The following is a 14,533-nucleotide window of genomic DNA, read 5'->3' on the forward strand; positions in this document are numbered from 1 at the left end:
TGAAGTGTAAAAGGACTTCAGTCGTGCAAAGAAATTTAGTAGAAATGAGGTACCATAGGCAGAGCTAATTTTCACCAAATTTCCTGGAAAGAAATTCCTAATCACATTTAAAAGACAATTAAATGTATCTGTTTTAAGGAATGAAAAGCGGAATCTATGCGAGTTATTTAATTAAAGGTGTGAGTTTAAGGAGAAACCTGTCTGACTCTATATTTTCTGTTTGGTATTATTTTCAGTTATGTAAAATATCTGCAAGTTTGGTGGTGATTTTCACGCCTTTAATTTTACTGTAATCTTGCCTGTTCATGGTGTTTTGTCTGCTAAGGTGTGAAAAGATTCACTGCTGAATGTTTATATAGGTCATACTATGATGTGAGTTTTGTTTTGGAAATTTTAAGGCTTTTCTTCCTTTTTTGCAACAAGGACGATATAAACATACACCCCACTGACTTTTTTATGGGTTATTTTGTTTGTCAAATTAGATCAGATCTATTGCATCAGATTTTGTAATTTTTATTTTAGCATATTTTGTCTAAGGTTCCAAATGGCGTTCATTGAAGACCAACTGTGATTAAAGACCACTCACTGAATTATCGACCACATTAATGAGCTGTGCCATGACAAAACCAACATAATGTGCTTGCGACCAGCATGGATCCAGACCAGCCTGCACATCCATGCAGTCTGATCAGGATCCATGCTATTCGCTTACAAACCCTATAACAAGTAGAGAAACTGATAGCGAACAGCATGGATCAGATACGCAGGCTGGTCTGAATCCATGCTGGTCGCAAACAAATTATGTTGGTTTTGTCATGGCGCGGCTCATTTATTAGACAGTTTATCACTTTAAGGTTTGACATTTGTTATTATTAAAATAATATCGATAAAACATGATATTTGATAACTTTTATAATTTTCTATATTTTAGAGCTGGGAGTTCGATGTTGGTCACCATGCATACAACTTCACCTGCAGTAATGGTAAGTTAATGATTTAACTATCTGAATACTCAAATGCCCTTAAAGTAAAATGGCCTTCTTTTGAGCAGAAAATGGTAAATAAAAAGGGCCTCTGTGCTTGAAATTTTTGTGTCTTAGATTCGGCCCCCAAAAAGAAAAACAGAAAATAGATTCACAAGGTCACTGGGAATATTTTAAACACTTCGATGTTTGCCATATATATTACAGGACGCCCAATCTCTATACTTTCCTTTATTTTGGCCTTGAAAAATCCTATATTTTGTGTGCATATAATTTTCAGGGTGCCCACTCTCTATATTTTCCTATATATTGCCCACAAAAAATCCTTTATTTTTGGCGGCATTCCTATGATGCGTCGGGGAAAAAGCGGACGCCCTGAAATTCTCTTTCCATCATATTACATTATAAGCATTATCTGGCCACAAATTAGAACTAGATATGAGCCGCGTCATGACAAAACCAACATAATGGGTTTGCTACCAGCATGAATCCAGACCAGCCTGCGCATCCGCGCAGTTTGATCAGGATCCATGCTGTTCGCTTACTAACCCTATAACAAGTAGAGAAACTGATAGCGAACAGCATGGATCCTGACCTGGTCTGGATCCATGCTGGTCGCAAACCCACTATGTTGGTTTTGTCATGACACGGCTCATATTTTCTTCAGTAAGATTTATTTTGTCTTTTACAGTCATTAGAACAGAGTAAAAACTGTGTTGAGGAAGACAACGATGGAGATGTTCTTAAACAGGAAACTCAAGATCTTGCCGGTTTGCTGTCATCTCCGGAAACTAAGACGCGAGATAACGGCACACCGTCTGGCATCAAATCTGAGCTTAACTCTGCAAACAATTCCGATATCAAAGACGAAGTGAAGGAAGAGATCTCCATCAAGAATGAGCCGGCCAATCCTGGAAGTGTTGGCAAAATGCCAAACGGAGATGCAAATTCAGGTGTGTATATTTTTCTAAATATATATGTAACATACGTAATCATAAATTAACTTTCAATATTTATATGATAATCATGTTCGACATTGGTATTGTAGTATATTGTCGAGTTGAGAAGCCTATATTAAACTGTGAAATTGTACGATAAATGATGAAACGATAGTTATGAATGAAATAATTTTTTATGATATTTCAGATATGGATAAAAAAGTCGGGACACCCGGAGATGTGAAACCACCGGATAAAGGTAAAGTGTCTTTTATTTGCCATTTTTCTTATGCCTTTATCATTTTAGTTTGAACCTTCAGTTGTTTAAGTACAATAATTTGCCTCTTTTAATTAGTACAGTAAAATTTGTATTAAGCGACTGCGCAAGGGAAACACCAAAAAATGGTTGTATGATACAATGGTCACTTTAAGACTAAGTTTGAGCGAGAAAAAATCAAAATTTAGTTATAAGATGAATTCAATTAATATTGATCCATTACATCCATGTTTGAAATTTTTCAAGAATTATTAAGTTTAAAAGATTAAAATCTTGACCATGACTAGCTGACTTATCAATGGTCGCTGGTCACATTGAGCAAAAGTCGCTTAACTCATTAAAGATAAAGAGAGAAAATGGCGGGGGGGGGGGTATTTAAAGTAATGACTTTAGACATAATTGATTAAAAATCAGAGGTCAGTTGAGAAGGTTTGACTGTAATCATACTTTTGCTCAATGGTTAAGTTTACTGACGTTGAGCCAGTTTCCTGTCACTGCTGTGAGTTTGAATCCTCCAGTTACTTTGGAAACTTCCATGTGAGGAAGTTGTCCGGCCTCAGGTTAATGGTACTATAATGCTATCCTTGATTTTTCATTAAATTTTTTCCTTTTAAAGCTGAATGCCTCCAGCTAACCCAAAATAGTTAAAAGAAATCTAAATCCGAGAGAAAAAAAATGTTCTAAGCTTTTAAGAAAAAGATTCACGATTCAAGTGATAATTTACATGTTATGTGTGAATAATGATTGACTTTGCAGTATTTATCACCATATTTCTACTGTGACTAATACAGTCAGGGCTATTTTGACCTTCCTTTTGGTTAATTTACGCGGACTTTATAACATGTAAATTACTATAATTTGTTCACTTCACAATGTTTCAATTTTAAAATAGATTTTCAAAATTTTCATGAAAATTAGCATGAATCTGGAGGCATGCTGCTTTTGATGTCATCAAAAAGTTTTAGTGTGAAATTCTTGCAGTATAAATCAATACAAACAATGGCAATATTGGTGAATGTTGTAGATCTATCATATGTTAATGTAGTTGTTATTTTGTGAGCTTTTAGGACAAAAAGAAACACCAGCATTTGGCATCTAGCATTAATTCCGAAGCCAGTCTGGTTTATGGCATGGCCTTTTTTCAGTAATTGTCTTTTTTTTTCTCACTTGAAAAAAACTTCGAAGAACCGGACATTAAGTGTACATCAGCATAGATTTTACCTTTGTAATTAATTTTCAAATGAAGATAATTCTCTCCTTTTAAAAACTTTCTCAGTTAATGGTAGTTTAAATTCATTTTAAAATGTAAACCCAGGTTGCATGTTCATGTGTGAAATATATACATTTACCTTTGTGGCCATTTTCCTGTCACTCTGTTTATTCGTAGACTTACAAAACAGTGTAATATAGGGGCATCCATGTCCTGTGGACACATTTTTAGTTGCTTGATTATCTCCCTTACTTTTATAATATTAGCTCTAAAATAGATCAGAGATATTCAGTACAGACTTGAAATACTTGTTTTCTATTCAGAGCAGGTTATTCTTTCAATCAGTTTTGCATAATGTAATGCAAACTATATTATCCAACCCAAAGAAATTGTGGCGAGCCCTGCTCTTCGGAAAGCTTTTATATTATTTTTTAACCATAAGTGTCTATGTATGTCATAATTAGAATATTAATTGCTGTGATTATCTCTTAAATATTTAGTGATAGCTTTTGCTTTGTTACTGGTTGATGCCTGATTTACACAATTTGCTTAAAACTTAGTTAAATAAATTGAGCCGCGTCATGACAAAACCAACATAATGGGTTTGCGACCAGCATGAATCCAGACCAGCCTGCGCATCCGGGCAATCTGATCAGGATCCATGCTGTTCGCTATCAGTTTCTCTACTTGTTATAGGGTTTGTAAGCCAACAGCATGGATCCTGATCAAAACTGCGTGGATGCGCAGGCTTGGTCTGGATTCATGCTGGTCGCAAACCCATTATGTTGGTTTTGTCATGACGCTGCTCAATGTACATTTTGATACATTTCAGCCAAACAAGAGCAAAATGGTAATCCGAATACCCCGAATATTGGTGACCAGATGCAGAGTCCAGCTGCCATGAATCCGATGCATCGTGGGAATATGTCCATGGTTATGAGTCCGGGATCTGCTGGTATGGGTCAACATATGGGTCCGCAGATGCCTCCCGGAGGACCACCTATGGGTCCTGGACCTGGTCCTGGGCCGGGAATGCCAGGCAATCAACCTGGTATGATGGGACCTATGGGGCCCGGTGGGCCAATGGGCCCTGGTCCTAATGGACCAATGGGTCCTGGACCAAATGGAGGGATGCCACAGCAACAGGTAGTTAGTGAGGGGCAGTTGATGCAGCAACAGAGTGAGATTTTTGTCTTCACCACACAACTGGCGAACGAAGCTGCCCAAGCTGTACAGGGTGGCCAGTATAAAAATATACTGTCCTATCACATGGACCAACCTTCAACTAAATCTTTCCTACAGGTAGCCTCCTCCTCCGCCCTGAAATCTCTTCTGTGTTCCTTTACAAACATTCCTTTGAGGCTTGCTTAGAGGTTGAGGCTTGTCATAGGGTTTAACTGTTTACTTGAGGCTTGATCTCCACTTGAGTTTTGTCTGAAGTTAAGAGCCATATCATAACTTAGAACTAAACATGATTTTATTCTTTCCTGAGGCTTAGAGCTAAGCTAAACTCCAGACTCGTCTAAGGCCAAGAACTCAATATTTTTCTAGGCTTCAAGCTTGACTTGAGTGTTAAAACTAGAGGCTTTTCCAAGGAATAGAACTAAACTTGGAGCTAGATGAATTTAAGACTCGTGTATGCCTCAATACTAACAATAAGTGTTTACAAAGGCTTAGCTTGTCTTGAGCTGAATTTACTGTTTTGTATTGTATTTTAATCCTTTAAATCCATATGAATGCATTTAAGGGTTGATGGTAGAAGATAGATACATGTAGTCAGGTGCAAACCAGTTTTGAGGTCAAAAAATGAAAAAGTTACTGGTCTCTCTATCTACCCTTCAACTGCTCACCCTAGGCTTTATTTACCTTTTAACTTTTTCAAAATATTTTCTTTTTAATATATAAATAAAAAATTAAAGAATTTTTCTTCTGTTGAATGTTTACACAAGCTGCGAACTTGCCATGCCTTATTTTCCTGTATTAAGGGCCAGATCAGGCTGTCTGCTTGATTTGAATAAATTTGTTCAACAATATAAAATAGGTAGAGTCAATGTTTGGCAAGCTTCAGACTATCTTGCAAGCCATCTTAAAGGAACACAGAAACTTGGGAGCTCATTGGAGAAGCCAGGCTGTTGGATCAAGGATTAAATTTCCAAAACATTAAATGACAGAAAATCATAATTATGTTATAAAATTACACATGGAAATTGGTATTGATGCAAAGAATTGATATAAATATGGAAAAAAAGCACTGAAATGATACATGATTTTGATAAGTTAGGATACCATTCCAATTACTTTCGCAAACCTATTCATGATTAAAATGAGAGTAATAAAACAAAACAAAAAAGTTTAAAAGCTTTAGAATGAATCTTGACAACAAAACAGAAAAAGAATGTTAATTCCTTCATTTTTTTTTCTCAAAAGAAGTCAGCTTTGTGGCAGTAATATTGTTGAAGACGAAATCCATTCTTTCTGTTACAAAATGCTAATGTCTTGCATGCCGAGTGTCTTACAAGATTTCACTGTCAACCTTCATACAGCACTATCCATGAAAACAGTAATAACCCTGCATGTCCGAATGTTCTAGATTAATACAATGTTACACTCTGCATTATCAGATTTTATTTTTTGGTGATGGCTAGCGTTTTTTTTTGTGCCTTGTTGCTGATTTTTTTTTTTCCGAAATAACATTTTTTTTATTTTTTTTGTTTCCAAGTGACGAAAAAAATAACCTTTGTATACTCAAAATATTCCTTCCTTTATATAGCCTTACTATTATAACCTCCTTCCCTCTGTGAAACATAAACTACATAAAAAGAAACATTTATATTTGGAAAATTAACCCTTTGTCCTACATTGCCTGCTTGTCTATTAGAGATTTTTGACTGTTAATTAATTGCTTGTTACTGTTTCCAGTTGCACGGGACATTCTTAAATACTCGCACATTGAAAGTTGTATTCTTATTAAACTGTTGAATCTTAATTTTTTCTCAGTCATGCACTGTATTGTATTTGTGAATGGAAATTGATAAGGGGAGCTCACTCCAGACGGCTGATAGATATTTTGTTTTTGGGAGTTATTTTCTAAGTCCATTAAAGGGGAAACAACTGTCTTGTTATATGTAAGGTTTAGAGAATCATTTCATTGGACTTTGGGGTTTTTAACATCTTCTCTGAAAGACATGTTACATTTGCACCCCTTGCATTTTTTGTAGTTTATCTATGTAAAAAACTGGACAATTATATTTGCTCATTTGAGGTAAAGAGACAATTAATAATATTCTAATAACATGTGACCATGCCTTTGATTCATTTAAAATTTAGTAGTTTGGTCTCTTGGTAAAACTATAAAAATAAGAGTAATACTTGTGAAGTCAATAATACATATTTTATTTAAAATCAACAGAAAAATTTCCCATTTTTAGAATCAATGAAAGTGTTTTGTTTTGTTTTTTTAAAGAAAATTAATTAAGCTTTGGGTGGGGAGTGGGGAATGCTGGGTATTAAGGAATGTCCTTACTGGAAACAAAAAAATATAACCAATGTTTGTGTATAATTGTGTTACATGTACGAGCAATATCCTTCAAACGAAAACAGACTATGAATGTTTTTATCATGTTAGGTGAGCGATATAAGGACCATTATGGTTCTCTTGTTCTCATGTTAAAGTTTTATTAGAGATGTTGGAGAAATTGTTTGCTTGAGTTGTAGTCAATGATTTAGAAACAAGTCAGGACATTGGTCAATATGTTAAATTATTGCTCGGAATTAACCAATCAAATGTCAGGATTTTAGACGAGTCTCTTGGTCTAAAGTTAGATAAGTAGCTGCATCGTCAAGTGTCACACTAGTAATCTAAGGATTGCTGACCGCTTGGGTTCTAACCTTGTCAGGGGCAAGCTGTTGTTTTCTTGAGCAAGAAATTTATTGTTTATTACTGGTTTGTTCCAGGAATGGATTAAAGAGTGTTTCAATAAGCTTAGACCTTCCAACACAGTCAAACTTATATAAATTTATATAAACTATAGTTAAAATTTAAGTCACTATTTTATATGTACCGCATTTATATATTATTATGTCAGTTTTGAGTTAAATGAATAGAATGTGAACAAAATTATGGTACCTTAGATAATTCTGTCACACAGACTTTGTAAAGATAGGAAAATATTGTACAAGAACATGCATAATCTTTTTGACGGCAGGTACATTGTAATACCAAAAATGATAGTTTATGATTTACTGAAATTTAAGAGCACAAGACTTAGGTTAACTATAGATTATGAATTATTACAGTTCAAGAGAACAAGACTTCTATGTCATTAAAATATTTCTAAAGTTATATGTTCTTTTTTCTTTCTCAGAAAAATCCGAAGATGCGGGGAGGAGCTGGGATGTATAACATGCAAGGTATGCGTAACAAAATGGGTATGATGAATAACCCTATGGGTCCAATGGGTGGCATGCCTGGTGGGCCAGGTCCCGGTCCCATGGGATACGGGCCGGGCCCAAATTCATCGAATAGTGTTGCGCAATGGGTACAACAACAGAATCAAAATTTACAAGAGCAGGGACTAGGAATGAACGATGGTGACCCTCGTATGATGATGGGGCCGAATAATCCGAATTTTTCGCAAATGATGATGGACGAAAGAATGTTCGATCCTGATTTTGGCGGCCCAGGAGGGCAAATGAATAATATGAACTTAATGCAAAGTAAAGTTCCGAATGAAAATTTGACTCCTGAACAATTACAAAAAAGAGAGGAGCAGTTAGCTAGTATTCGTAAACTTCAACAAATGTTATTTCCTGAGCAAAGAAATCAACAAGGTTTTCACCCAGGGCAAGGTCCTGGTGGGCAGGGGATGATGCCTGGGGATATGGGGGGTGGTATGAATATGTATCAACAAAGTATGATGTCAAAACGTGCAATGATGTCGCAACAAAACATGATGGGTTCGCCACATGGGATGATGGAATCTAGGCAGGAAATGATGTCACAAGAACAATTTATGATGTCACAGGGTATGTCACAGTTCGGTCCGGGTCCTCACCCGCAGAACATGCAAAATTTGACTCCCGCTCAAAGAGAGTGGATGAGACTTCAGCAAGAATATATGGCGGAGAAGAGAGCACACCAGCAGCAACAAAGGCCGCCCATGGGACCCAACGGTCCACAAATGGGCCCAAACGGTCAACCAATGGGGCCGGGGCAGCCTCCACCATCTTATTACAGTTCGATTGCTCAAAAACAACGACACGGGTCTGTTGGCATGGGATCTCCTACCTCACCGAACATGAATGGGCCAATGGGCTCTCCGTCTGTGGCTGTCTCAGGTAAGATGCTGAAGTTTTATTTCTCCAAACATGAATTAGCAAATCTGCTCATCATCTTGTAACCAGGGGTATGAAATTGATCCGAAGAATCCAAATTTTGTTTTCTAGGGTCAAAGATCTTTTGAATTGAAATGGCTTCTTTAATTGTTTATATCATATGAGTAAATTTCTTATTTCCATGCATCTTTTTATCTTAGGCCGTCTCAATTCTTGAGTCAGTTACAAAAAACTATTAAGTAGTATCTAGTCTGTTAAACAAATTAGCCGCTAAAAAAGCCTTAAAGCTGCACGCCTCCAAATGAGCTAAAATATTTCAAGAAAATGAAAATTGAGAAAAAAGTACTAATATTTCAAGAAAGGTAAAAACAATCAAGATCAATTTTGAAGTTTACATGTTATTTGCGATTTAAGACTAATCTTGCAGAATTTTATCACTATTGCGTTACTAACGTAGTAAGGGCTTTTTTGCACATTTTGACCTCTTTTTGGTCATTTGCATGGATTGTAAGTGCCAATTGCATTATGTAAATAACTTTTATTTTGTTCACCTCACAATATTTTACTGTCAAATACATTATCAAAATTTTCATGAAATTTAACATAAATCTGGAGGCGTGCTGCTTTAAAGGACATCTCAACTGTTGGGATAATGTTGATTAAATTTAATAGAATAATCTGTGGGTGATACCAAGCAAAATATGCTCTAAGTATAACAGTCTGCTGAACAAGGTCTGCTGAATATAGAATATAAGATGTAGATATTTCTCCTCACTCAGTAAATACTAGGGTGATTTTAATGAAACTTGATAGGAGGGTCCTAATAATGAAATGTATTATGTAAACAATCTGCTCAGGTAAGCGATTTAGGGCCCTCTTGTTCTAATCAGTACTGACAGTATTCAGCTTTCACTCTGACTGAAGGTTCTGTTAACTGAGTTGAAGGAGTGTAAGTACTATTTTGCTTGCATGTATTGTTATTTTATTTCGACGGTAAGAAGTTATTCCTTGTGGTGTCCGTGGTGGAGTGGTTATGGTTGTTGCTCTTTGCCCCTCACCCCTGTGATAAAGCTATCCTAGCTTACTGAACATCTGTGGTTTTACTAGGGTGTCTGTTGGTGCATTGAGGGGCACCTTAGGTCTTTCTACACCAGTAAAGCTTGAATGTGGCCATATCACTTTTACTTGATTACTTTGTAACCTTAAACACAATAAGAAAATTGAATAAATTCAAATTTGTTTTTTGATAATTAAACATTTGATAAAATTTAAACTTAAAGGGATTATAACTCAGGCAAATAAATGACAAAATATTAAAATGATCTTTTGATCTCAAATCACGTTATAATGATATTATTTTAAAATCCCAGCATGAATTTCTGTATTAAATTCTTTATAGTTTGGGTTTGAAGCCTAAATATAACTATATATTATATTCAACGAAATTAAGATCCGACAGAATCACCGAGTAGTTTTAAAACGAGTTTTGTGACTTAAACAAACCCTGGAAGTTACAATAACAGATATTATGGATATTGTATGATTGAAACAAGTCTAAGTCATTCATTTGACATGTTCTTTAACATTTCCAAAGTTCACTGTGACAAGTATTTGTGAAATCTTAATGCTCTAACCTGACCCACGTGGGTCAGGTTAGAAAACCATCATTTAATACTTTATAATGAGAAAAGATTTGTTCCTGTGACTGCCTAGTGTATTCATTTTGAGGACATTTACAGAATAATGAATGAAAAAATCAAAACAAAGAAATGAAAATTTTGCCTGTGTCTCTCTTTAAGATGAATTGACATTTATATATTCGGAAGTATTTCATATTTGTTTGTAAATGAAAGATTTTCATTTAGAATTTAGCTTTTGCATATTTGCAATTTTTATTTCACATTGATTCTTTGATAAATTGCTTTTTAATTTAGCATAAAAGTAATGCTTAGCATAAAAATTAATATATTGTCCTTTGAAACATCTTATTATAAAATCTTATTATACAGTTACCAAACTGAAAATTTAAACTAATCTATACTACTTATGAGAAATTGAATAACAGGGTTTCATAAAGCTTTAAAACAATCTTATTATATATACAGTAACCAAATTGAAAATTTAAACCGTTGTTACATTTTCAGGTCCAGATCCAAACGATACACTATCATTTCCAGGTCATCAACGGAAAGGATCTTTCTCTGGTATGGACCCGATGGGCCCAATGGGGCCTGGTATGGGTCCAGCACCCGGCATGGGTCCAGCACCCGGCATGGGTCCGTCAATGGATCCAATGATGCAGCAAGGATCTCCGATGAATCATAACATGGGCGGTCACATGCCGCCTTCTCATGGAATGAAAAACTCTCAGGTGTCTTTACAAAGGGCAGGTAATCCAGAACAATTTGTACCGGAGATGCCTCCTGGTGGGCAGGTTTCTGGTTCGAACGCATCGGCTAACAAACCGCCTCCTAGCTATGCACAGTCTCAGTCGACGAAGAGAAAACGAGATGACATGGAGGAACTGTGTAAAAACTTACAACCGACGCCCTCTCCTCAGCACATTAGTTATCTTAACCAGTTTGACGGTCAGGAACTGACTATTACTAAACAAATAAATACTGCATATCGTGATACGAACACTAGTGAGTCTCAATCCAGCCATTATACTCAAAATAATCAAATGGTGAACTCTCCGTTACACGCACCTGGATCTAATAAAGGCCCAATGTCAAACTCCAGTCAAACATCCAGTGGGCCTTTGGCTAGCCCTGGCCCAGTTAATGTTACACAGGGTACAGGTCAGGGCCCGGGGCAAAGCTCTATGTCTGGAGCTAATATGCGCCTTTCCCATTATGATCCTCAACAACAACCACCTCAAAATAGTAGTAGTATCTCAAATTCACCAACAACACCAACCGGAAAATCATCATTGTCCAACAACATCACATCGGCAACATTAGCGAATTTAGCAAAAGGTGTAGAAAATTTATCCAATCAAATGCAACAACATATGATGCAGGGCGGGCCATTTCATAGTATCCAGATGCAAAGTCAGCAGCAACAGCAGGTTGGCCCGGGAACGCCCCAGCCACAACAGTCTGTTAGCAATCAACAGCAGACGCAGTCAGTAGTTCCAAACTCATCACAGACTTCTCATGGGGGTACACCTAGTGTTAATAATACATACGTGAACACCAATCTCTCAATACAACAAGTTAATATACAACAAACTGCGGGGCATGGGGGTGGGGGTAATAATTATGGTAGTACAAGTGGTTCTGCCTCTATGCAAGTGCAACAAATGAACATGGAGCAGACACAAATGAATGTGCAACAACAACAACAACAACAAAGTGGTGCCAATATGGTTGGAGGAAGTATGACACAAGCTGGAAGTATGTCCCAAAGTAACATTACTCAAACTACAAACATGACTCCGAGCTCTGGAATGCCATCTAGTGGTAAACCTGGTAATATGAATATGAAAGACAGTAACTATGGAGGTATGGCCCCGCCCCCTAGTATGCACAATAATCGGTCACCATTTGCTCAGTCCCAGAATCCCCCTCAAGTGCCTACATCGGGACGGCCAGGCTCCCCAGGGTTTCCCCCTAGCTCAATGGGAAATGCCAATGTACAAATTCAACAAAAAGCTCCCAATACAATTCAATATTTACCTGCAAATCAGGCTAATATGCTTCCTGAAAATAAACCCATGGGCAAACCAGATTTAGATTTTATGAATCAATTCACAAGTCCTGTTGGTAATATGGATGGTAAAGTGCCAACTTCTAAGATGCAGTATTTTCCAGGTCCAGGTGGGAGTCCATATGGGCCAGGGGGTCCCGGTAATATGGGCCCAGGACCCTCCCCAGGTAAAGGCCCGGGCCCCCAAAAATTTTTGAGGGCAAAAAGGGGGCCTTTTCAAGGTAGGGGTCAAACCCAAAGGGTTTGGTGGACAGCCCAATGTCAGTTTTCCTAGGATGGCCCCAAAGAATGGGTCCAATGGCGGGAAGCCCCAGAAGGGGACCAATGGGGTCCGGGGGGGAAAATCCTGGAAGGGCTGGGAAAATTGATTCTAGAATGGGCCCAGGCCCTGAAATGGTTATGGGTGGTGACCCAAGAATGGGAGGAGGTAGCATGGGTCCTATGTCCGATCCAAGGATGGGCCCAGGTGCCGGATCAATGTTGGGAATGGGTCCTGGCTCTGGTCCTATAGGTTCCATGCGTCCAGGGTCAAGGGGTAGTCCTTTCACTGGGCCTATTGGCCCAGCAGTACAGCAGTCTATGATGATGCGTAGGGGAAGTCCAGATTTACCTCCTCTTGGTGGTAATTTTAGTCCTGATCCAATGAATCCAAATATGACCAGTATGAGGGGGCCCAATGTGGCCCTTCCTCACCTTAAGGGGGGAAAAATCCCATGACTTCAATGAGAAAACTTTGGTCAAATAGTTTTAAATAAAAATGACCCTTTGGGACCGATGAGGGGGGGACCCCCGGGAAAAGTAGGGGAAAACCAAAATATCCCATACCAAGTCCCCATATAGTGGGGCCCAATGGGTTGGGCCCAAATGAGGGCCTTTTGGGCCCAAAGGATCTATGTAAAATGCGGGGCCCCAAAATGAAAGGGTCCGGGGTTATCCCGGAAATTTTCCCGGGCCCTTCCCCTTTATTTCTGGGCAACCAAAGCCCCGGGAATGAGAATTTCGGGGTAGGGGTATGGGGACCGGGCCCACTAAAGTCCTGGTGCACCTGGGTACTCCAGTGCCCAGTTTCAGCAATTTCAACAACAGTTGTATTCCCAAAGTCGTCCCCGTCAAATGTCCCCGATGGAAAGCATGATGGGAAATCCTGGTGGTCCCGGTTATGGTCCGATGGGGCCTGGTATGGGAGCTGGAATGATGCCAAATATGCATGGTACTATGTGAAACATTTAATTGTGTAAAGTACATGATAATTTAATTCTGTATGCGATAAGCAATTCGGTGCTTAAAATGGAAGAGTGGGGGAGAACAAATAGAACACTGCAGACTGCAGGACGAGGGTAGTGAATCGAAAAATTCTTCATGTTTCAATCGAGAAACTCTTCGTGTTTAAGAGATTTTGAAGGAAAATATTTATATAGGAATTCAAGGCATTTAAGGGAATGTATAAACAAGGTTGTGAAAAAAAGTATAAAAGAAGGTGAATATAGGCGTGTGATTTTGGGGAAAGATTAGTTATACTTAAGTGACAGGAGTGTTGAAATAAAGAAGAATTCAGTGAAATTTATTCAAGATGAAATTGAATAAGTGAGAGATAGAAAAACACAAGTGTTGTTGATTCTACAATTACAAGACAAGTTAGAAACATAAGGCGATATTTTTTAACGAAAGAGATTCTAATTCTCGTGATGTTTTTATTAATGCACACCCCATATAATTTACATTAATTTGATTCTTTTAGAAGACATTTGAAAAAAATAAACAATTTTGTGAGCTCAAATTTATTGAATTGTATACATTTCTTTTTTATGTCAAAAGAGCACTATTGTTTTGTTGCTCTTTTTAAGATGCCATAATATATAACTTTATATATATATAAATATATAAATATATATATATAACACAAGTCCAAAGATTGGTATCCAGTCTACGGTTGGAAGCTTTATTTTTATAACCTTTTCTTTTTATTTATATTGTCCTTATTTTCAGTCATTCAATAGACATGCATGTCTTTGACTGTTCATAGTTCAAAGGTTCTTTATATAAAAAAAAAGGAAAAATATTTAGCAAAGAAAACGAAGTT

The 14,533-nt window shown here is 37.3% G+C and overlaps 1 protein-coding gene across 1 annotated transcript in view; it reads left to right on the top strand.

Moving 5' to 3' along the window:
- LOC132759120 (protein pygopus-like) overlaps positions 1-14,272 on the top strand; it is a 28,641-nt gene extending 14,369 nt beyond the window's left edge. The window contains exons 3-10 of the mRNA XM_060750843.1: positions 932-983; positions 1,675-1,936; positions 2,130-2,180; positions 4,241-4,710; positions 7,773-8,745; positions 10,887-12,674; positions 12,728-13,124; positions 13,488-14,272. Of these exons, the coding sequence (XP_060606826.1) occupies positions 945-983; positions 1,675-1,936; positions 2,130-2,180; positions 4,241-4,710; positions 7,773-8,745; positions 10,887-12,674; positions 12,728-13,124; positions 13,488-13,674 (4,167 nt within the window). The 5' untranslated portion in view covers positions 932-944 and the 3' untranslated portion in view covers positions 13,675-14,272. The remainder of the gene's footprint in view (positions 1-931; positions 984-1,674; positions 1,937-2,129; positions 2,181-4,240; positions 4,711-7,772; positions 8,746-10,886; positions 12,675-12,727; positions 13,125-13,487) is intronic.
- The last annotated feature ends 261 nt before the right edge of the window (positions 14,273-14,533 follow it).

The sequence above is a fragment of the Ruditapes philippinarum genome, unplaced genomic scaffold (genome assembly GCF_026571515.1).
Source record: "Ruditapes philippinarum isolate M1 unplaced genomic scaffold, ASM2657151v2 ctg5637_1_1_1_1, whole genome shotgun sequence".
Lineage (NCBI taxonomy): Eukaryota > Metazoa > Mollusca > Bivalvia > Venerida > Veneridae > Ruditapes > Ruditapes philippinarum.